This window comes from Macaca fascicularis, chromosome 1 (assembly GCF_037993035.2).
Source record: "Macaca fascicularis isolate 582-1 chromosome 1, T2T-MFA8v1.1".
In the NCBI taxonomy this organism is placed as follows: Eukaryota; Metazoa; Chordata; class Mammalia; order Primates; family Cercopithecidae; genus Macaca; species Macaca fascicularis.
This window is the reverse complement of record NC_088375.1, coordinates 223569811-223594882: the sequence shown is the minus strand read 5'-3', so window position 1 is coordinate 223594882 and position 25072 is coordinate 223569811. Positions and strand designations below refer to the sequence as shown.

Below are 25072 nucleotides of genomic sequence, written 5' to 3'. Positions count from 1 at the left end.
AAGAAAACCCAACCCCCAATCCCTTCATGGTTTACGAGCAGTAACGAAGAGGGCGTTCATGAGAATAGAAAAGCACCGTTGTGATATTAAAGTGAAATTGCTTTGTTGTGTGTGAGGCAAATAACCCAAGAGTCTATTTCTGGCAGAACAATTACTTCAGGATTTCTCTTCAGCCTTCGTGCCTTGTAGTTTTATACCTGGGAACCTGGAGCAACAGCCCTTCCTCCCCCTCAATATCCAGTGGGCTTTGTTCCATTTCTTGTACTAAGGCTGTAACAGCTCTACAAAGATCCATGAAAAAAATGTCTGTCATTTAAACTTGCTTCTGAGCCTTCCTTGACCCAAACATGGAAGAGGCCAAAGCATTAACTTCTACTCACTCTCATGAGGGTGACTATTTCATCCATATAAGGTCTGATGTGGCTCTTCACAAAGGACACCAACATTCCCAGCTGCTGGAACAAAAACTGAAATGGACAAGAGGTCAACCAGTTGGTATCATGAAGGACACTGAACCCCCAGGCTTACCTTAAATTCATGTGAACAAATAAAGACAACTATGGAATGGGTTTTCACACTATACCATCTACTGATAATATATTTCAAAGACCCAAGTTTGGCTAGGTTTGGAGGCTCAGTGCTTTGGGAGGCTGAGGTGGGAGGACTGCTTGAGGCCAAGATTTCAATAACAGCCTGGGCAACATGGCGAGATCCTGTCTCTACAAAAAAGTACAAAACATTAGCTGGGCACTTGCCTGTAGTTCTAGCTACAATGGATGCTAAGGTGGGAGAAATGCTTGAGCCCAGAAGTTCAAGGCTGTAGTGAGCTATGCACGTGCCTCAGAGTGCAGGGTGACAGGGTGAGACCCTGTCTCTTAAAAAAAAAAAAAAAAAAAAAAGACACAAACTTAAATGGTGATGGTGGTAGGAACTCAAAACAATTATCAGGGGCTTTTACACACCAGGCGAGCCAGTTACTGCATAGCAGGGTCTTTGTAACCCTCATTTAACCTCCCTGTGCCCAGGCTCTTCCATGGGAAAATGGAGATAATACTTAACCTCACAGACTTCTAAGGCTTAAACGGGATAATTCATGTCAAGCACTAGAACAGGGACGTGAATACTGTTCAGTACTCAATGAATATCTGTTATCATTGAAGGATTTCTGGAATCACTAAACTTAAAAATAAACCTGAAAGTTTTTACCAACTGTAAATGTACCTTTTGCTTATTTGGCTCTAACTAATTACCACCCACTTCCTAAACTAAATACAGCTAACCCTTGATTATGGGTATTGTAGCTCATTTACAGTAATTAACTCATTACTTAGGTCTTAATTAACTATGTCTCTGAGAGATTATGAGCCAAAATAGCAAGCAAACTGGGGTAGGGATAGGATGAGGGGATTCTACTTAAGTCGGTACCTTTTAGGTGTAGGAAGAAAAGACATCCACTAAATAAAGTTGGTAATAAAGAAGGTGTAAGTAAAGAAAATCTCAACTACTTTCCAGGTTAAAGATTTGTCTTCAAAATGTAGGTTTTATTTTGTTATGATCTTCAGATAGTATTACACGCCAGTAATAAGTAGCAAATAATATTTGACACCCCTTCCCATTTTTTTTTTGGAGGCAGAGTCTCGCTCTGTTGCCCAGGCTGGAGTGCAGTGGCGTGATCTTGGCTGCAAGCTCCGCCTCCTGGGTTCAAGCCATTCTCCTGCCTTAGCCTCCCGAGTAGCTGGGAATACGGGCGCCCGCCAAAAATGCCCGGTTAATTTTTTTTTTTTTTAGTAGAGACAGGGTTTCACCATGTTAGCCAGGATGGTCTTGCTCTCCCGACCTTGCCCTCCCAAAGTGCTGCGATTACAGGCATGAGCCACCACATCCGAACCCCTTCTCCAAATTCTTACAGCTCTCTCTGCCTTTGCTTCTCTCCATTAACAAGGATAACTTAGAAAATGAACATATATGTTTTCATGCCTATCCACATCAAGTCAGGTAAGTTGGGATAAATAAAAAGCATTACTTAAAAAAAAAGTGTTATTTCAAACAGTGAGTAATGGACTTATAGTACTCATTACCCAAAGAGGTAGGATCAATAGGACATACAGGATTGGGCTCAAAGAAGAGTCTGAACATATTTCCTAATGATAACTTTGACTTCTAAGGTGATTACAGCCTGGTCACCACGTGGCACACATTTGACTCAGTAGACTCATTTCTACCTATCTCCTGGTCCCCGCCATCCCCCAAATTGAATCACTACAGTTTTGTAGTGATTCCCTTATAAATATGTATACTGGTCCCTATACAAATATGTTATTACAGGCCTGGCACGGTGGCTCACGCCTGTAATCCCAGCACGTTGGGAGGCTGAGGTGGGCAGATCACAAGGTCAGGAGTTTGAGACCAGCCTGGCCAACATGGTGAAACCCCATCTCTACTAAAAACACAAAATTTAGCTGGGCATGGTGGCATGCACCTGTAATCCCAGCTACTCGGGAGGCTGAGGCAGGAGAACTGCTTGAACCCAGAAGACGGAGGTTGCAGTGAGCCAAGATCATACCACTGCATTCCAGCCTGGGCAGCAGAGTGAGATTCTATCTCGAAAAGAAAAAGCCTGAAAGTAGAAAACCTAAGCTGGAGGAAAACAGGCCAATAGAGACGGTGGGAAGGTCAGAGAAAACTGAGAGACAGAAAGAGGAAACAAGCTTCCTGGCCCTTGGTGCCATTTTATTAGGCACAATTAGGGAGCACTTCGGTGGCTTATTCATAAGGAGTAGCTGCCCAAGGGACATGGACAGGCAAGCACCTCAATGCTGAGGAGAGAGCTAGAGGAGCTGCCTCTTCTCCCTTTGCCTTCCACAAGCTTTCTTTTTTTCCTCGGAACATGAATATTTTAAGAGAACACAGTTTTGCTCCTGAAAATATGATGCATTAGATTTCCTCCCAAACCCCCACACTATGAAAAGCCTAAAATTAAGGCAAAAAAAATATAAACATGATTATAAGATTATTAGAACTGAAGTGGCCAGGCGCAGTGGCTCATGCCTGTAATCCCAGCACTTTAGGAAGCCAAGGCAGGCAGAACTCCCCGAGCTCAGGAGTTCAAGACCAGCCTGAGCAACATGGTAAAACCTTTTCTCTACCAAAAGTACAAAAAAAATATTAGCTGGGCATAGTGGCATGTGTCTGTGGTCCCAGTTACTTGGAAGGCTGAGGTGGGAGGATTGCTTCAGCCTTAGAGGTGAGGTTACAGTGAGCTGAGATCATGCCACTGCGCTCCAGCCTGGGCAACAAAGTAAGCCCCTATTTCAAAAAAAAAAAAAAAGAACTGAAGCCTCTCACATAAAGCCAGACTTTCAAAGAGCTACATATTAAGATAAATAGTGAGTTAAAAAAAAAAAAAATCTGTCCACTGGTAAAAGGAGATAAAGAAAGTTGCCAGTTGTGATGTGGGGTCTAGGCAGAAAAATGCCTCCCCTAAGGGTTCATAATTTCAGGCATCTATTGTATGGGTTTATGGATTTATTTTCACTAACTGTGTGGCCTGGGAAGCTCTAAGCCAAGAAATTAAAGTTCTCCTGGACCACCTGGCAGAAGTAAATGCATATCCTCTCTGGAGAGATGCAAATTTAGAGCAGATTTTCTAGTACTGCTCCAGGGAAAGCCCAGTTGAATATGCTATATGATTCAAAATTATAAAACACGTGAGGAAATAGACCATTACAAGCATGACTTCTCAGAAACAATACACAGAATCAGACTTCTATTATATATAGTAGAAGTCTATTTATATTTGATAGAAAATTTAGTCTGTTTAGACATCAGTACACTTCCCCCTAAATAGTTTATTGTGCATATTAATAACTTGATTTTAATCTTTACTTTCAGCCCCAATTTTTTCCTTTGAGGTACAATTTACACACAAGGAAATGCACCAGTCTTAGGGGTACCACTCAACAAATTTTGACAAATGCATGCAGATGTGTAACCTAAACCTCATCAAGATATAGAATATTATGCTATCTTCCCAGGAAGTTGGTTTATGTCCCTTCTAGTAAATCCCCACCTTATTCTCTCAAAGGCAACCACTACTCTGTTTTGTTTTGTTTTGTTTCCTACCATGGATTAGTTTTGCTTGTTTAAGAATTCCATATTGAGTGGAATCAATGGCATGTTTTATTTTGTGTAAGTCTTCTTTCACTGAGCAGGAAGCTTTGGGATTCCTCCATGCTGCTGCATGTATTGGCAGTTCCATCCTGTACATTGCTGAGGAGCTTTCTATTGTATAAATATACTACAGATTGTTGATTCATTCTCTTATTGATTAGTTACTGAGCTTATTCCAATTTGGGACAATTATGAATAAAACTAAGTACATTCAAAAAAAAAAAAAAGAAAATTTAGTCTGTTTAAAATGCCTTAAAAAAAAAGTGGGAATAAGGCTGGGCGCATTGGCTCACACCTGTAATTCCAGCACTTTGGGAGGCTGAGGTGGCTGGATTGCTTGGGGACAGGAGTTCAAGACCAGCCTGGGCAACATGGTAAAACCTTGTCTCTATTAAAAATGCAAAAAAAACAAAAAAAATTAGCCGGCGTGGTGGTGCACACCTGTAGTCCCAGCTACTTGGGAGGCTGAGGCGTGAGGATCACTCGAACCTGGAAGGCAGAGGCTGCAGTTAGCCGAGATCGTACCACTGCATTCCAGCCTGGGCAGCAGAGTGAGGGAGGGGACGGGAGGGAACGGGAGGGGAGGGAAGGGGAGGGGACAGGAGGGGAGGGCAGGGGAGGGGAGGGGAGGGCAGGGGAGGGGAGGGGAGGGCAGGGGAGGGGAGGGGAGGGGAGGGGAGGGGAGGGGAGGGGAGGGGAGGGGAGGGAAAAAAATAGAAGTGTATAAGGACAAAATTCCAAAAAAGATAATACATGAGAATTTCTCAGGAACTGATAGATACCAATCCTTACATTTAGGAAGCCCTCCAAGTCTCAAACAGGATAATCAAAATAAATTCACATCTAGATATATAATAGTGAACACTTCAGGATAACAAAACAATAAGAAGTAAAGCCACAGAAAAAATATTATGTAAAAGGGATTCATGATTTCTCAACAGCAACAAAAAGAAGTCAGAAAGTGGGATCACATCTATAGTTGTAGAAGAACCTAGAATCATATTCTTGGCTAAAAACTAAATTTTTTATTTTAATTTTTAAATCTCCAAATGAAGATTTAAAAAGAGGGTGAAATAAAGACTTATTCAGATAAGAACAGTTTATTTCAATGAATGCTCCTAAGAGGAATTTGTACTAGGAAGAAAGAATATGGTTCTAGGAGTAAGCTCTAAGACGGAGTGATAAGACATGAAATAATACATGTGGATGAATATAAACAAACACCACATAAAACGATAATAATGTTCAATAATATGGAGGAAGAGGGCCAAGGAATGCAGTCAGTCTCTAAAACATGCTTGTCCAACTCCTGCTCTAGAAGCTAGAAAAAAGCAAGGAAATCAATTCTCCCCTAGAGCTTCCAGATGGGAACACAGTCCTATCAACACCTTGATTTTAGCCCAGTGAGACCTCATGTCAGAAATACAATCTAGAGAGCTGCAGGATAATAAATCTGTGTTAAGCCACTAAATTTGTGGTAATTTGTTATAGCAGAAATAGGAAGTAATACAGGAAGGAAGAAAACGAGGTATAAAGATGGTGCAGAAGCTAGATGTTGCTGGATAGATCTTATTTATAGTTCTAGCTCTGGAACTATGTTAATGTCTTATATAACTAAAATAAAAGTTAACTTTTTTTTTTTGAGATGGAGTCTTCCTCTGTTGCCCAGGCTGAAGTGCAGTGGTGCAATCTTGGCTCACTGCAACCTCTGTCTCCCAGGTTCAAGCAATTCTCCTGCCTCAGCCTCCTGAGTAGCTGGGACTACAGGCACGCACCACCACGCCTGGCTAATCTTTGTATTTTTAGTAGAGACAGGGTTTTGTCATGTTGGCCAGGCTGGTCTCAAACTCCTGACCTCAAGTGATCCCCTTGGCCTCCCAAAGTGCTGGGGCTACAGAGGTGAGCCACCATGCTCAGCCTAAATTTTTTGTAAACTCAAGGAAATTTCTAAAAATTGAAAATAAACAGAAACAAATGAGTTTAACTATAGGCCAAGTTGGCTGCACAATCACTCAAGAAGAATATCAAGTGAAGTCTTAAACTACATTTAGTCATCTTATTGTTAACACTAACATTGGCCATTTTCTATTTACATCTATAAAAATACATATGTATGTAATCTCACTAAAAGAAAATCGGAGCTCCTTGGAAATGGCTATGCCCAGGTTTGAGTGAAATATACTTGATATGCTTGGAGTAATTTTTTTCTGCCAGAAAGCAAGAAAGTCTACTGGGCCATGTAAGAAGGACGCAACAGCCAGGGTGATCAGGATAATCTGACTGTGAAAAAGATTAGTGCCTGCAATAGACAGAAATATTACATATACATATATATATGTGTGTGTGTGTACATATATTCTATATATATAGAAATACTCCATATAGTGAGCTCTGATTTCTTTCAGTGAGATTACATACATATATTTTTTTATACACACAAGTAGTAAATGACCAATATTAGTTTTAACAATAAGATGACTAAATGACTTTCACTTGATATTCTTCTTTAAGTGACTGTGCAACCAACTTGGTTTACAGTATAAATAAAGATAAATTACATATATATATATCTTCATGAGTTCATACTGATACTCCAAAGAATAAGGGTAGGATTGGGAGGTGGGAAGGTGCCTGGGTCACCTCTGAAAAGTTGTTAGAGGCTTGACTCATTATACTAAAAAACTGATAAATTGATAAAGGTAAAGAACCATGAATGCATTTTGTTTTTCCTACATGATCTACACTTCAAATTACCTTGGTAGTTGATTATATAAAGTTCTTTTTTAAAATTAAAAAAAAAATTTTTTTTTTTTTTTTTTTGAGACGGAGTCTCACTCTGACGCCAGGCTAAAGTGCAGTGGCCTAATCTTGGCTCACTGCAAGCTCCGCCTCCTGGGTTCATGCCATTCTCCTGCCTTAGCCTCCTGAGTAGCTGGGACTACTGGTGCCCACCACCATGCCTGGCTAATGTTTTTGTATTTTTCAGTAGAGACGGGGTTTCAACATGTTAGCCAGGATGGTCTCGATACCCTGACCTTGTGATCCGCCCGCCTCAGCCTCCCAAAGTGCTGGGATTACAGACGTGAGCCACCATGCCCGGCCTAAAAAATGTTTTAAATAAAATGAGATGGGGTCTTGCTATGTTGCCCAGGTTGGTCTCACACTCCTGGACTCAAGCAATCCTCTCATCTCAGCCTCCCAAAGTGCTGATATAACAGCTGTGAGCCACCATGCCCAGCCAAGTTATTTCTTTTTTTTTTTTTTGAGACGGAGTCTCGCTCTGTCACCCAGGCTGGAGTACAGTGGCCGGATCTCAGCTCACTGCAAGCTCCGCCTCCCGGGTTTACGCCATTCTCCTGCCTCAGCCTCCCGAGTAGCTGGGACTACAGGCGCCCGCCACCACGCCCGGCTAATTTTTTGTATTTTTAGTAGAGACAGGGTTTCACCGTGTTAGCCCGGATGGTCTTGATCTCCTGACCTCGTGATCCGCCCGTCTCGGCCTCCCAAAGTGCTGGGATTACAGGCTTGAGCCACCGCGCCCGGCCAAGTTCTTTATTTCTAAAGAACTTTCCAGCTAATAAATACAGAAGGAATAATCAAATTAGAAAATCCCCATTTTGGGGCACAGGTTCTCAGGACCTCCTGAGAGATGTGTCATGGAAAAAAAAATTTTTTAATAAAAAAAATACATATAAATAAGAAAATCACCATTTTGCAGTCCCTGATCAAGTAATAGCTCTAGGAAATAACTACCAATGAATGCTAAAATGATTAGGAAAAAGGCTGATGGGGAACTTTATAACAAATGGATCACATGACAATATCCGAACTCACTGATTAGCCTTCACATCACTAGCAGTGGGTCATTTTGAAAGTGTCTGTTTACTAAATGTTGAAATAGGAAGTATACAGTACTGTAATCTATGAAGTATAGGAGGGAAAAGGTAAATAAATGGTGAAAGAATGATATATATCAACCAAATGCCAGATGTAGACCTTATTTGGATTTTGATTTGAATAAACCAAATTACAATGAATTTTTAAGGCAACCAGGGACACTTGAAGAAGGGTTGGTATTATATAATACTAAGAAATGATTGTTAGCTTTGTAGGTGCCATACTTGTGGTTACATGGAAAAAAGTATGTATTGGTGAAATAATATGATACCTATAATTTCTTTTAAAATATTGCAAAAATGTACGTACATGTGTGGGGGGAAAAGGCGATGCAGGTAAGAGATAAAACTAAATTGACAAAATGCTAGTAATTACTGATGGGTATGTGAGAACCTAACATAACAGGTTGTCTAGTTTATTCATGATAGAAATAGTCTATTAGAAAATGTTTACAAAATTAAAGGTGGCCAATGAGTGAAGGCAAAAGATGAAATAAAAAATTAAGGCTCAAACAAATCCAGAAAAAGACAGAAAAGAAAGATAAACAGACAAAGCAGCTGGGCGCGGTGGCTCACGCCTGTAATCCCAGCACTTTCGGAGGCCAAGGCAGGTGGATCACAAGTTCAGGAGATCAAGACCATCCTGGCTAACATGGTGAAACCCTGTCTTTACTAAAAAATACAAAAAATTAGCCAAGCATTGTGGTGGGTGCCAGTAGTCCCAGCTACTTGGGAGGCTGAGGCAGGAGAATGGCATGAACCCGGGAGGTGGAGCTTGCAGTGAGCCAAGATTAGGCCACTGCACTCCAGCCTGGGCGACAGAGGGAGCCTCAGTCTCACAAAAACAAATAAACAAAAAAGACAGACAAAGCAGGACAAAAAGAATGCACTAAGTAAGATGGTGGAAATAAACTCAAATATGGCCAGGTGCGGTGGCTCACACCTGTAATCCCAGCACTTTGGGAGGCCGAGACGGGTGGATCACTTGTGGTCAGGAGTTTGAGACTAGCCTGGTCAACATGGTGAAATCCTGTCTCTACTAAAAATACAAAATTCGCTGGGCGTGGTAGCATGTACCTGTAATCCCAGCTGCCTAGGAGGCTGAGGCAAGAGAATCACTTGAACACAGGAGGCGGAGGTTGCAGTGAGCTGAGATTGCACTATTGCACTCCACCCTAGCAACAAGAGCAATACTCCATCTCAAAATAAAATAAAATAAATAACCCAAATATATCAGCAATCACAATAAATGCAATTGGCCTAAAATGCACTAGTTAAAAGACAAAAAATTTTTAATTGGATTAAAAAGATAATCTAGCTATATTTATAAGAGAGCATCTAAAACAATAAGTCATGAGACAGTTAAAAGTAAAAGAATTGGAAAAGACATACGCCTCCAAAAAAAAAGCTGGTGTGGCTATACTGATGTTAGGCAAAATAAATTTTAAGGTATTATTAAAGATAAGGATTACTGCATAATGATAAAACAGTCAACTTACGAGGAAGGTATCAGGATTTAAAATTTGCATGCATCTACTAATATAATCTCAAAAACATATAAAATAAGATTGACTAAACTGTCAGAAACAAGCCTACCATTGTAAAGGGAGATTTTTGTCTCACTTCTCTCAGGATTGATAGATCAACCAAACAAAAATTAACAAGGACACAAAAGATTTGAACACAATAAGTAATAAGTTCAATCTAATGACTTATATAGCACCCTGTCCATAACGTTAGCAAATACACAGGTATTCCCAAGGATATAGGAAATACTTAAGAAAATCGATCAACCACTAGACCATTAAAGCAGTTCCAGCAAGCACGAAAGAATCATAAACACAATGCAATTAAGTTAGAAATCAGTATCAAAATGAGAAATTAAAAACCCTGTAAGTTTACAAATAAAATACCCACTTCTAAATAACTCAAGGGTAAAAGAAGAAATCCTAACGCTGGAAAATATTTCTGAACAATAATGAAAATACTACATAATTACAGAGCAATAAAGGAAGAATGAATTACTGATACATGGCACACATGGATGAACCTCAAAAGTTTTAAGTGAAAGAAGCCAGATGCAAAAGACCACATATTCTATGACACCAATTATATGAAATGTCCAGAAAAAGTAAATCTATAGAGATAGCAGCAGATTAGTAGTTGCCCAGGGATGAGGCAGAAACAGAAAATGACTGAAAATGGACAGGAGGTTTTTTGCTAGGGTGATTTAAATTTTCTAAAATTAGATTATTAGTGATAATTGCATAACTCTGTAAATATATTAAAAATCAATGAATTTTATGGTATGTAAATTTTATCTCAAAGTTTTAAGAAATTTTGGAAAGCAGTTAAATAATACTTGGAGTGAAATTCATAGCCTTAAGAGATTACATTAGAAAAGAAGATTGACAATGACTTAATATTCTAACACATTTCTTTTAAAAAGCAGAAAAAGGAAAATAATAATATATCAACGAGTCAAAAGTTGGTTCTTTTTTTTTTTTTGAGATGGAATCTAGCTCTGCCACCCAGCCTGGAGTGCAATGGCGCAATCTCAGCTCACCGCAACCTCCACCTCCCGGGTTCAAGCGATTCTCCCGCCTCGGCCTCTTGAGTAGCTGGGAGTACAGGCATGCGCCACCATGCCTGGCTAATTTTTATATTTTTAGTAGAGATGGGGTTTCACCATGTTGGTCAGGCTGGAGTTGAACTCCAGACCTCAGATGATCCACCCGCCTCAGCCTCCCAAAGTGCTGGGATTATAGGCGTGAGCCACTGCGCCTGGCCAATAGTTGCTTCTTTGAAAAATACTTTAACAAATCTCTACTAGAAAATTAAAACATAATCCATTCAGTTCTGGGTCATAAAAAAAGATCTTAAAAAAATTAAAACATGAGAGAACAGTGTGAACAATTTCACGTCAACAAGTTTTAACACTTAGACAAGATGAACAGCTTCCTAAAAAAAAAGGAGCCAAAACTGCTTCAAGTAGATACAGAAAAGCTAAACAGATCTTTGAGCCCATAGTTAAAAAAGAGAAAATTATAGACCAATTCAATCAAGAACACAGATGCAAAAACTCTAAGTGGAACTGACATAAGATCGAAATTTAAAAATACATTATAACCAAGGTGGTTTTAATACAAGAATGCCCGCATTCTTACATTAGAACACGTTATCAGTGTGATTCAACATATTCAACACATTAAAAGACAAAAATCATATGATTATTATACACTAAAAACTTCAATACCCATTCATAATAAAACTCTTTAGCAATCTCTTTATATGAGAATATTTGACCTTTATAAACCTATCTAGTGCTAATTTTGGCAGCACACATACTAGCATTGGAACAATCTAGAGAAGATTAGCATGGCCCATATGCAAGGATAACAGGCAGATTTGTGAAGCATTCCGTATTTTTTAAAAAATAAAAATAAAATAAAATAAAAATATATCTACCAAAAAGCTACAACAAACATTATACTTAGTAGTGAAATCTTAACAGCAGTCCATTAAAATCAGGAGCAAGGTTACAGATTTCCACTACCACTGCATCTAATCAACATGGAAGCAGGCCAGGTGCAGTGGCTCACTCCTGTAATTCCAGAGCTTTGGGAGGCCAAGCTGGGCAGATAGCTTGAGTCCAGGAGTTTGACACCAGCCTAGGCAACATGGCGAAACCCCAAAAAAATCAGCTGGGTGTGGGTGTACATGCCTGTAGTCCCAACTACTCGGGTGGCTGAGGTGGGAGGATCACTTGAGCCTGGGAGGTAAAGGTTGTAGTGAGCCCATATCACCTGCTGCAACCTCTGCATCGCCAGCTTGGGCGACAAAGCAAGACCCCATCTCAAAAACCAAAAACATGGTAGTAGAGGTCTTATTACTTTTTTATTACTTATTACTTTTCCTTACTGTGTCACTAAGTGGTTTACGAGATTAAAACTAAAAAACAAAACATCCTTTTTTTTGTTTTCCCTCCCCGCCCCCGCACCAGACTATATAACTGTCTAGAGTAAAAACCTGAGAGAATTTACAAGTAAATTATTAGAGTTAGTAAGAATTCCGGCTGGGCGTGGTGGCTCATGCCTATAATCCCAGCACTTTGGGAGGCTGAGGCAGTTGGATCATTTGAGGTGAGGAGTTCAAGACCAGCCTGGCAAACATAGTGAAACCCTGTCTCTACTAAAAATACAAAAATTAGCCAGGCATGGTGGTGCACCCCTGTAATCCCAGCTACTCAAGAGGCTGAGGCAGGAGAATTGCTTGAACCTGGGAGGCAGAGGTTGCAGTGAGCTGAGATCGTGCCACTGCACTCCTGCCTGGGCAACAAAGTTAGACTTTTTCTCAAAAAAAAAAAAAAAAAAAAAAAATTCAATGAGGTTGATAGTTACGATTATAAATATAATAGAAACAAATAAACAGTATGCCTATACTCCAGACACAAAGTTAGGAAACATAATTTCTAAAAACATGTTATCTCCTCTAAATGCACATCATGTGGACAATATGATCAGAGGGAAAAGTAACTAACTGAAGTATCTTTTGAACATAGTACTCTGACTGTACACCCTTAGTAGAGTGTATCTAAGAATAACAGGAACTACAAAGCTACCCTGAACTTTACTTAGATCTGTGGTTGGTAGTAGTGTGGACATATAATCTTGGAACCATTTTGCATACTCTGTGGTTTAGAGAAAGACACAAGAAACAGCAAGAGTGAGACGTGGGGGAGGGGAAAATTCCTCTTTACAGAAAAATGCTGTCGGCTTATAAAATGGAGAAGGAATGACAAAAATAGAAAGTCATCACTTTGCAACCACCAGTGTGACTGATAATCAATTCAAGTGAGGATTATCAATGGATGCTACAATCACTGGATGGAAGGTAGCTGAGGAACAGGAGAGCCATGGAGTCTCAAAGTGTCACCCTACAGATTACTCACTAATGGCAAAGGAAAACAGGTAAGTTTACAATGAAGAGATCGGATAAACACCCACTTGGCTGCATGCTCGCACTGAGGATCAACAATAACGGGACCAACTGGTGGCAGTATGAGATCCAGTAAGAGCATGCAACTTCACCTGTGTAGTATTTTCACTAAAAATGTTATGACTTAAATCTTGTCATGAAGGAGCAACCAGAAATCCAGACTGATTTTGTATTTGTGGGGCATCTACAACTTGACTGAACTCTAGATTACTCAGAATGACAATGTTTTTCCTCCCCCAGGCCATTCATCTTCTAGCTATCTTTTTCTCGAGATGGAGTCTCACTCTGTTGTCCAAGCTGGAGCGTGGTGGCACGATCTCAGCTCACTGCAACCTCCACCTCACAGGTTCAAGTAATTCTCCTGCCTTAGCCTCCCGAGTAGCTGGGATTATAGGTGTGCACCACCACGACTGGGTAGTTTTTGTATTTTTAGTAGAGATGGGGTTTCACCATGTTGGCCAGGCTACACGGTGATGACCTCAGGTGATCCGCCCACCTTGGCCCCCAAAGTGCTGGAATTACAGGTGTGAGCCACTGAACCTGGCCCTTTTAGCCATCCAAGCCAGGACATTGGAGTGAGCCGATCGTACACTTACACATTGGGAGTTAAGGGGGAGGAAGGCATTAGGCTCAAGGGCACACAGAATGCATGATTAAGAAGCTGAAGCACAGATGGATCTGTGCATGCGGTGCAGAGGAGAAAGAGAAAGATTGGGGTTTGAGTTACTTACTTCCCGGATGGCCCCATCACAGACTCGAATGACATTAAGGAACGTGGGCATGACCTGGGGCAGGAACTGCACACATTTGAGTCCCAGGGACTTGAAGATGAAGGTGATGGCCTGGACAACCATGGTGTGATGGTGAGAGAGTGACTGGTCTCGGAAGATCCGCATCAGGGCCACCATGGACACAGCTGGGTAGAACTCATCCAGAGGCAGGTTTCCCATGTTAACCAGCATTTCACTAGTGCTATAGTCAGCTAGGACAAAACGAAAGAGAGCATTAGAGCTACACATGGCATGACATGACTTTAGGCAGAGCATAGTTAATAACAAACAACCTACTAACAGACATTAGCATTCATATCTTTCTTCCTAGTATGTTCTAACACTATTGGTAATTCAAGGTCTATTAGGAACCAACAAATAGCTTCTCACCATCAAGGAGTAAACAGTTTTTGGCTTTTCTATTACTCAAACCACAAAAGCCTAAAACAGTACATGATGGGTTGGTTTTCTCTAAATTGCTCTGTTTAATTTAGCTTCTTACCGTTCACAACTTTAACACTGAAACCATCAATAAAAATAATTACTCCCCCAAAATAAAGTAAAGGGAATTAAATTAAGCAAACATCTGTTCAGCAGCTGCTTGGTTCCCCTAGGGAGCTCAGACAAGTTGGTAGGCAAATACTACCTATCCGACTTGAACAATAAGGACCTGAAGGACTCTGACGGTGGCGGAGGGGGCAGCGGCAAGGGAGGGAGGTATAGTAACATGAAGAGTGCAGTGAGGAGGGTAAGCACTAAACAGATGAAGAGCTGGGCTGACTGGTGCCATGAATAAGGAAGAACACCAGGAGCAACATGGCTCGGGCCCTGCTCTCCACAGCCATGGGGCTGACATAATGACATCACAGGCATGCCTCCCTAATACCAGAAGAGGAAGAAATTTGAAGCAATACCGTCCCATCTAGTGAGTTTAGAAACAATTCATTTTGCAGTAATAACATTTTCCTGGAATAGTTGGGATAACTAATGTTAACTTTCAATGTCAGAAATAGGCCTGCCCTGAGGGAATATGGGTTAAGTCTAGAAAACTCTCCTGCAACCCCATACCCTACCCCCATTCACTCAGGCTACTTGTCAAAAGGCAATGGGCTATACAAAAATTAACCAGGTATGGTGGCACACGCCTGTAGTCCCAGCTACTTGAGGGGCTGAAGCAGGAAGATCACTTGAGCCCAGGAGGTCAAGGCTACATCATGCCATTGTACTTCAGCCTGGGTGACAAAGTGAGACCCTGTCTCCAAAAAAATAAAATTAAGATAAAATAAAAACAATAAAAGGCAATGGGCAAAAGACCACCAGAAATTATTCCACCTATCTAACTGGAACCTTGCACTCATTGACCAGCCTCTCCCTATTCCCCCTCCCTGTGTCAATTAAAAATAAAACAAAACTTTAAAAAAAAAAAAAAAAGGCGTCCAGGCACAGTGGCTCATGCCTGTAATCCCAGCACTTTGGGAAGCTGAGGCGGGCAGATCACTTGAGGTCAGGAGTTTGAGAACAGCCAGGCCAACATGGCAAAACCCCATCCCTACTAAAAATGCAGAAATTAGCCGGGTGTGGTGGTGTGCACCTGTAGTCCCAGTTACTTGGAAGGCTGAGACAGAAGAATTGCTTGAACCCAGGAGGCAGAGGTTGCAATGCTGTATTCCAGCCTGGGCAACAGAGTAAGACTCTCCACCAAAAAAAAAAAAAAAAAAAGGCAAGGCAATGTGGCTCTTGGGCCAGACCATTTCATGGAAAAAAGAGCCCCAAATTTCTGATTGCTGCTAGTTTTCCCTATGGCCCTGAGCCTTGCCTCTGATTTCCCCATCAATTAAAATGGAGAATCAATTCTCTGTTCTTCTGTAGATACTATGGGAATGAGAACATCAAAGAGGCACTAAGAAAGAATGAGAGACAGATAGAGGTGATGGGGTTATAATGTGTATCTCTTGCATTGGCACCAAAAAGCAGACAGACTTGGCATGTCAACCCTTGACAAAGAATCTAGACAGACATGAGGACTCTGGTCACAATGGAAAGCAGCATCCCTTCTGGGATTCAAGAAGAAACTACTGACTTTTCATTCAAAAGTTGCTAAATGAGCCAATAACCTATTTCTCAGTAATCCAGGTCCAGACTTTCTAAACACAACCAGCAAGGGCTCTGTGAGTGAGAACTTCGCAAGTCTTTCATGGCTACCCCCAACTTACAGGAATCCTGACTTGACTTGGATTCTGACAGGCTGACAGCAGAGGCATCCCGGGACTGGTCTATCATGCCAATGTTCACTTTGTGCTTGTAGGGATCCAAAGCCCCTAAAAGCCCTAACACACGGATGGCCTGGGTGGGAAAGGGGAGGGAAAAAAGAAAACATGATTACACAACATGATTACAACAAGTATCACAGATACTCCTCTCAGGTTACATAAACCCCAATTCATACCCAAATGACCAGCTACATGAACAAAATGGAGACGGACAGGAAGTCTGACTGATACTGTCAGAGCATGTTAATGCTGCAACCTTCTCTCTCTTACCATCCTCCCAGTAAAGTCTTTCATGACCAAGTTTGCCATGTCCCCTACCTCTCTGCGTGTACCCTGGTTCTGCTCAGTCTTCAGAAAATTCAGTAGCACCTCAAGCAAAGTAGGGTACTTCCTGTAGGGCTCTACTACATAGCCAGTGCTGGCCACCAACTGTCCCAGGGTCCACAGAGCCACCTAGATAGGCACAAGATCACATGGTTCATCGAGCCAGTATGAGAGAAAAGAAAGCATAGTTGAACTCTTTGTATGATGACTGTAATGAAGTATTAGAGGCTATAAGAAGACAAGAGGTTTCCAGTAAAGACACTAACCATGAGCAGAAATCCCAAGAGGGCATAAAACCAAGGCTGATCAAGCACACAAACCTGCAACAACCACTGGATCAAGAGACAAAGAAAATTCCCACCTTTCTCAAAGAAAATACATCATTCTTCCATATCCCAAATGATTAACAAGAGATTCAAAAGGAAATTAAGATTTTTTTGTTGTTGTTGAGACAGGGTCTCACTGGAGACTGGAGTGCGGTGGTGCGATAACAGTTCGCTGCAGTCTTAATCTCTTGGATTCAAGTGATCTTCCCATCTTAGCCTCCAGAGTAGCTGAGACTACAGGCACACGCCACCATGCTCAGCTATTTTTTTTTTTTTTAAGTAGAGACAAAGTCTAATTATGCCCAGGCTGCTCTCGAACTCTGCAGCTCAAGCGATCTTCCCGCCTCGGCCTCCCAAAGTGCTGGGATTACAGGTGTGAGCTGCCATGCCCAGAAATAAATTAAGACTGTTCTTAATTTTAGTCCAGTCATCTAATAGCCTCAAATTGGGAAAGCAGAACCAGGGCTGGGCAAGGATGAGCTAAACCTCTGTTCCCTCATAGGCAGTGGCCAAGGCTTTCTTTTTCCCTCTGAGAGCTAGAGCTCTGATAATCGACCTGCATTTTCTTTTGTATAGACAAAATGGCACTTGTCAGCCCTGATACTTACTGAAACTGACTCTGGGTCAGGACAACAGGTAATTCTGGTTTCAAATCTATCTAATTTTTACTCATTCAACAAATATTTTTGAGCACCTACTATGTATCACACTCTGTTCTAGGCACTGCGTAAGGACACTAAGGTGAATAAAGAGAAGCAAGGTCCCCGGACTCACGGGGTCTGTCTTGCTTAATCGGGAAGCAGTAATACTCACCTGCCTTTTGGCCAACAAAGAGGAATCCTGGAGCATGTCCATAATGATAATAAAAAGTTCATCAACCCATTTCCTCATTTCCAGGCCACTAACCTGCAAAATGAAAAAGAGGGTGGTAGGTAGGGTTAGAAATTATGGCATTAAATAGTATTTTGAGGCCGGGCACGGTGGCTCACGCCTGTAATCCCAGCACTTTGGGAGGCTGAGGAGGGCACATCACCTGTCATCAGGAGCTCAAGACTAGCCTGGCCAACATGGTGAAACCCCATCTCTACTAAAAATACAAAAATTAGCTGGGTGTGGTGGCACACACCTGTAATTCCAGCTACTTGGGAGGCTGAGGCACAAGAATCACTTAAACCCAGGAGATAGAGGTTGCAGTGAGCTGAGATCACGCCACTGCATTCCAGTCTGGATAAAGTGAAACTATCTCAAAAACAAATAAATAAAATAAAATAATTTTTTTAAAAAAGGCCTTTCTTCCTTTCTCCACCGTGGTGTGTGCTTGACTCTGCTTCTCGCCATGTCTTCTCACAAGACTTTCAGAATTAAGCAATTCCTGGCCAAAAAACAAAAGTAAAATCGTTCCATTCCCCAGTGGATTCGGATGAAAACTGGTAATAAAACCAGGTACAACTCCAAAAAAAGACGTTGGAGAAGAACCAAACTGGGTCTATGAGGAATTGCACATGAGATGGCACACAGATTGATGCTGTCTGAAGGTCACAATGATGTTACCATATCAAGCTGAAAATGTCACCACTATCTGGAGAGTCAGACGTGTTTTATTGAGCATGTATTATTTCTCTCTGAATATGCTAGGAACGCGTTGGTTGGCTGGGTTCCGTAATAAACATGTGAGACCTTTCATTTAAAAAAAAAAAAGTATTTGGACTTCCTCAGAGGTGAGTTTCCTTTCCACCCCATCTCCACCACGGAAAAAGTAGCTGCCCCTTTACCTGTGCCAATTCTCCTATTGTTGCCAGGACATTATTGATCACACCTGGGTTTGGATCAGGGTCTGGATCTTTCAGTTTCAAAATTAATGCCTAGGAAAAGAAGTTATGAGAAAACGAATGCAGGTTAGACTCTACTAGAAACCTTTCTTGTACATAAGTAAAATTCACCCAAGACACCATCTCAGTCATAAAGAAATTCCTCCTAAGCTTTATGAACCCAAGATTTCTCTGGAATGTAAATTCTCACACTTTTCTCCATACGAAGTATAAGTCTGACATGTGAGAGAGCTAGGAAGCACCATGATGTGAAAGTATCCTCTCGTGTCTCCTCTAAACTCTCTCAGTGATTGTTCATCCAGATTCACATACATTGTAAAATACTTCACATGACTCTAATGTGTTCAGATTTGAAGGTTGTTTCAGATTTTCAAGCTCATTTTTTTCCTCATTTTGGGAGAGCTATTTTATGCTACTATCCACCTACTTCTCCTTTCCAAACACCTGTGATGATGTGTCTGAAGCATTATCTCTTACCTCTTATAAGGAGAGCACTTTCCTGCAACTGATGAGATTCTTGGTATTCTTGAACTGAAAGTGCTTGATATGGCCCTTTGGTCTCCAAGCATGAGAGCAAGGAAATTATCTACTTTGTTCAGTGTACTAGTGAGCACCGAAACACTCCCATCTCCCCATACGAGCTGATGACAACACAGAGAGGAAGTGCCAGCCTCTTGGTTTGTGTTACCTTCAGAATAGGCTCCATGTAGGGACGGATGAGTCGAGGCGCATTGGAGACCAGGTGCCCCAGCATGCGGGCACTCTGCTCTTTGATTCTTCCAATCCCACTGTGCTCCAGCTCTGTCAAAATCTGTAGGGAAGAAAGGCTCATATGTTCTCTATGGCAGAAGACATTCTAGAGAGAGACTGTGTCAAACAGAAAAAGTGGCAGGGAACTGGGGGAAAAACCAAGACTTCCACGACAGATGAAGCAGCTGCTAGATACTCAATGAGCAACAGACATCTCTGCAAGTGACAGAACAGCCTTAGATACAAGTGCGCCAGGAAGAAAAACTATTCGAAAACCTACTCCCTTTCATCACAGCACTCCAAAGTCCCATGGGTCCTCTCTAAAGCAGAGCTTTTAACAATGTAGCACAGCCAGAGAAGACTGAAAAACCAACAGGGAGAGCTGAGAGTAGAGTTCTATAAAAATGAGGAACAAAGGTAGGGCCCTTAGGAGAAAAATCTTTGTCTAGACAGCAAATTACTAAGGACTACAAATAATGGCAAAGGAATCCAAGAACAGTTAGAACAGCTATGATGTCAAGAGAAGTGTTGATACTCTGTAGCTGTTTGGGGTACATCTAGATAAACCTCAATAGGTGGGGATCACATTGGCAGGATCCCCCGAAGTCTTACTGACTGGAGATAACATGTTGGTTCTAACTGACATCCTTACGACACCAGCAAATCAGCACATTAAGCTCATGGTGACATAGACAGCATAATATAGACAGACTTCTGGATAAAGCTGCCAGAAGGAAATCAATGAGCAGTAAGAAAAGCAGATATCACAGAGCTCAGGTTAACTCAGCTACCCAGAGGAGTCTATAATTTAACATTACATTTTGTCTTAGGTTACTGACTTAATAACCTGATTTTCTGGATTCCCTTGGCAGCCTGTTTTCCCCAGTCATAGCAGACCACAGGGAAAAGAAATGAAGGGGATACTGAGAATAGACCTGCAGTGCCAAGAAGACATGGGTGACTGTGAGGAAATGTGCCTCACAGAGCAGAGCCCAACTATCTGCAGCAGTGCGGGGCCAATCCAAAGAACTCCAAGCTCACTTCCAGAGCCCGAGAGCCTCACTGCATCCTAATAACAATAACCAAGGCCCACCCTGATGACCAAGACCACAAGAAAGGCCAAAGTCGGCCAGGCACGGCAGCTCATGCCTGTAATCCCAGCACTTTGGGAGTCTGAGGCAGATGGATTGCTTGAGCCCAAGAGGCAGAGGCTGCAGTGAGACGAGATCCCACCACTGCACTCCAACCTTGGTGACAGAGTGAGATTCTGTCTCAAAATAAAACAAAACACCAAAGCCTTTACCAAGGCATGAAAACGTACAACTCAATTTGGAAAAATCTATATCAAAGTTTAAAAACAAAAAAGAGTAATTTTAAAGTTTCAAGGGCTAAATTCAGTACATAAATTCATTCAAAGGAGCTTCACATTCTGCAGTATTGAAAAAATAAGATGGCCTGATAGCTTACTATCAGCTTCAAGAAGATTAGAGCTGGCCGGGTGAGGTGGCTCACACCTGTAATCCCAGCACCTTGGGAGACCGAAGCGGGCAGATCACGAGGTCAAGAGATCGAGACCAGCCTGGCCAACTTGGAGAAACTCTGTCTCTACTAAAAATACAAAAATTAGCTGGGCATGGTGGCAGGCGCCTGTAGTCCCAGCTACAAAGGAGGCTGAGGCAGGAGACTCGATTGAACCTGGGAGGCAGAGGTTGCAGTGAGCCAAGATCGCACTCCAGCCTGGAGACAGAGCAAGACTGCGTCTCAAAACAAAAAAGAATGAAGATTGGAGCCATGCCTGGTTTGTTCACTGCTATATTCCCAGTACCCAGCAGTACCTGGAACATAGTGGTCAAAAAGTCTGCTGACAGAATGAACATATTGTTATTCCTATTAGGAAGTATTTATTTTTTCCTTTTTTTTTTTTTTTTTTTTTTTGAGATAGGGTTTCACTCTGTCACCCAGGCTGGAGTGCAGTGGCACGATCACGGCTCACTGTATCCACAACTTATCCGGCTCAAGTGATCCTCCCATCTCAGCCTCCTGAGTAGCTACGACTACAGTATGCACCATTACGCCCAGCTAACTTTTGTATACTTTGTAGAGATGTGGTTCATCATGTTCCCCAGGCTGGTCTCGTCAAACTCTTGGGTTCATGTGATCCGCCTGCCTTGGCCTCCCAATGTGCTGGGGTAACAGACACAAGACACTGTGCTCAGCCGTTTAAGAGATATTTCTATGCCAAATTAATGTAGTATGATTTGAGCTAGCAGGCTCAACAGTGATTTCGTTGTGTTTTTTTTTTTTTTTTTTTTTTTGAGACGGAGTCTCACTCTGTCACCCAGGCTGGAGTGCAGTGGCGCGATCACCGCTCACTGCAAGCTCCGCCGCCTCCTGGGTTAACACCATTCTCCTGCCTCAGCCTCCCTAGAAGCTGGGACTACAGGCGCCCACCACCATGCCCAGCTAATTTTTTTTGTATTTTCAGTAGAGACGGGGTTTCACCGTGTTCGCCAGGATGGTCTCCATCTCCGGACCTCGTGATCCGCCCGCCTCGGCCTCCCAAAGTGCTGGGATTACAGGCATGAGCCACTGCGCCCAGTCTTTTTTTTTTTTTTTTTTTTTCCGAGACGGAGTCTTGCTCTGTTGCCCAGGATGGACTGCAGTGGCCGGATCTCAGCTCACTGCAAGCTCCGCCTCCCGGGTTTACGCCATTCTCCTGCCTCAGCCTCCCGAGCAGCTGGGACTACAGGCGCCCGCCACCTCGCCCGGCTAGATTTTTGTATTTTTTAGTAGAGACGGGGTTTCACCGTGTTAGCCAGGATGGTCTCGATCTCCTGACCTCGTGATCCGCCCGTCTCGGCCTCCCAAAGTGCTGGGATTACAGGCTTGAGCCACCGCGCCCGGCTGTCTTTTTTTTTTTTGAGATGGGAGTCTCTCTCCATTGCCAGGCTGGAGTACAGTGGCGTGGTCTTGGCTCACTACAACCTCTGCCTCCTGGGTTCAAGCAATTCTCCCAGCACCAGCCTCCAGAGTAGCTGGTATTACAGACGCTCGCCACCATACTGGGCTCATTTTTTTTATTTTTAGTAGGGACAGAGTTTCACCATGTTGGCCAGGCTGGTCTCGAACTCCTGACCCCAGGTGATCTGGCCACCTCGGCCTCCCAAAGTGCTGGGATTACAGGTGTGAGCCTCCATGCCCAGCCTTCAACAATGATTTCTATTCCTTCCTAAAACTCAGAAAATTTTTGAAGACTTAAAATGACACGCACTTCTAACGCAGGCCAGCAGTTAAATAAATCATTAGGCTAAAAACAGAAGTGCCAACGTAAGTACAGCTTCCTAATTTGTTGATTGATGATATAATTTACAGCCACTTTACAACAAATTGTGAACAAACAACATTTCTCTAGAGTGAGTTACATATATTAATGATTTTCTATGTTTAAGTTCCTTATATATTACAAAAAGTGTTTACTTCAAAACAAAGCATGAGGGAGGGTCAGGAAGCAGACAGCGAGCAATGGGGACAGGAAATGAATGGGTGAACCACATAGAGACCCAGAAGAGGCAGCTGGAAATAACTTTGCCAGGCAGGACTGGACCATGTATTACTCACCAGGAGGCCACAGAACTTACTCAGGTAGGTGAAGACAAAAACTGAGGAGCCATATCTCAAGAGGAATTCTACCTTAGGCTACAGACCAAGCAACTGAGTTTGGCATTCTCATAGTATTTAAGAACAAAAGCCAGGATCACAGACTGGGGCAATGACTATCAGAATAAATGGTGGAAACGGTCTCACATTGGTTATTTTTGTGAAGAACAATGGCTTCCATGCTTCACCTGGCACCAGCAAGAAAAGCAGGAGAGTGGAAGGATAGGGAGGCGCTGGGAAGTCTGACACCATCTGCAGCAGATCAATCCAGCAAGCAAAGAGGGCCAAGAAATGGGATCACTGGCGACTTGCCAGGAAAAAGAAAGAACTACATGAGAGGACTCCGAACCACCTTGGAGTCATATTGACAAAGGGCTCATGAGGTGATGAGCACTGGAACTGCCATTATAAAGCCAGGGAAACGTGGACCCTTGCAGACAAATGTGGCTTTTACCAGGTACCTCAATCTTTCTCCCCAATCCTTGTCCTCAACTCTGCTTCCTCAAGCAGCTCTCACAGTGAGAGTCCTGTCTTCCCTGCCTGTGGGTCTGGCCATCATCCCGGTTACCTGGATGAGCATCTTGCGCAGGAAAGGCATGACAAACGCAGGGTTCATGCTACTGAGTCGGCCCACAGTGCAGATGGCCAGCTCCCGGATCTCAAACACCTGGTCATTCAGAGCCACAAACAAGGCCTGCAAGTTCTCCGCCTGGGCCAGGTGTGCATCAAAGCGCTCGTCCAGGGATGCCAAGACACAATAGCGAATGTCAGGGTCTGCAAGAGCAATGGAGCCTTTGAACATTTCTTCATGACCCCATCACTTTAGCCCTTCCCAGCTTCCACCTCCACTGCCATCAGCGTAGTGGGAAGATTCCAGATGCTTTCTCTCATCTAACCTCTGTTACTCTTTTCTCTACTCATAGGAGTAAAGACAAAGAATTAAAGGCAGATTATCTTACACTAACAGGCTAGAGTAGCTGCGCCTAACACGCCTTGGCAGAGAAATAGCTGAATATCAGCTTGTTGAGGCCGAAGATCTCTAGAGAGGCCACGTAATGAAACTGGCTACTCGCAACTGCCCTAAGCTCCTTAACTCCCCTAGATTGCTTCTGTCTGGGAAGCCTTACCAGGATCTGTTATCCCAACCACGAGCAGTTTGCTAAGCACGTCTGCCACCACTTGCACTGCAGTCTGGCTAACCACATGAGCATGGCCACTGATGAGGTGGATGGAGGGCGTGAGCAGGCGGGAACAGGTACGGGCAGCCTCCATGCGGATCTCCTTGTGCTCACTGTTTAGAAAATGATCCGCACAGTGGCGAACAAATTGGGTCAGAGAGTGGCCTGGATAGAAAGGCAGAGAGAAAACAGAATAAACACTGCTGCTGCAGACAGGTAGGTCTGCAGCTTGCTAGCTGAATTTTCCATTTTGAGGCTACTAATTCTACTTTCAACCAGATATTGATCAATAAGATACTGACCCAGAACTCCTTTTTTTTTTTTTTTTTGAGACGGAGTCTCGCTCTGTCACCCAGGCTGGAGTGCAGTGGCACGATCTCCGCTCACTGCAAGCTCCACCTCCCGGGTTCACGCCATTCTCCTGCCTCAGCCTCCCGAGTAGCTGGGATTACAGGCGCCCACCACCATGCCCGGCTAATTTTTTTTTTCTTTTCTTTTTGTATTTTTAGTAGAGACAGGGTTTCACCATGTTAGCCAGGATGATCTCGATCTCCTGACCTTGTGATCCGCCCGCCTCAGCCTCCCAAAGTGCTGGGATTACAGGCATGAGCCACCGCACCCGGCCTGACCCAGAACTCTTAAAGGGTAACAAGGGGGCTTTCAATCAGCAGAAAGGCAAAAGCGGGTGGTGAAGGAGCAGGGAAACAGATCAAAGGTATGCCCCAATCCTAGCCTTTTTATATTCCGTTCAAATAATAAATTATTTTGCTTTATTCCAACTCAACCCCTTACATTCTTAGAGGATAATACAATTCTTGATCAAATTTACCTTGCCTGTTTTAGTTCCCAGATTTAAATACCAGACAAAGAATCTATGTAGGCTGGGTTTAAACATAGCTACTTT

The 25072-nt window shown here is 42.7% G+C and overlaps 1 protein-coding gene and 1 non-coding gene across 6 annotated transcripts in view; one reads left to right on the top strand and one right to left on the bottom strand.

Moving 5' to 3' along the window:
- MTOR (mechanistic target of rapamycin kinase) overlaps positions 1-25072 on the bottom strand; it is a 150421-nt gene that overhangs the window by 103495 nt on the left and 21854 nt on the right. For all 5 annotated transcript variants that reach the window (XR_012426139.1, XM_045380920.2, XM_015442686.3 and 2 more), the window contains 9 exons: positions 24118-24333; positions 23559-23764; positions 19272-19394; positions 18527-18616; positions 17568-17660; positions 16423-16557; positions 16048-16177; positions 13796-14046; positions 381-467 (listed from right to left, as the gene is read on the bottom strand). Coding sequence is in view for 4 of the 5 variants with exons in the window: in XM_045380920.2 (XP_045236855.2) it covers positions 381-467; positions 13796-14046; positions 16048-16177; positions 16423-16557; positions 17568-17660; positions 18527-18616; positions 19272-19394; positions 23559-23764; positions 24118-24333 (1331 nt within the window). In the remaining variant the exon portion in view is untranslated. The remainder of the gene's footprint in view (positions 1-380; positions 468-13795; positions 14047-16047; positions 16178-16422; positions 16558-17567; positions 17661-18526; positions 18617-19271; positions 19395-23558; positions 23765-24117; positions 24334-25072) is intronic.
- LOC123570921 (U6 spliceosomal RNA) lies at positions 11390-11496 on the top strand. The gene has a single exon (XR_006695137.1). It is a non-coding gene; the product is annotated as a U6 spliceosomal RNA (small nuclear RNA).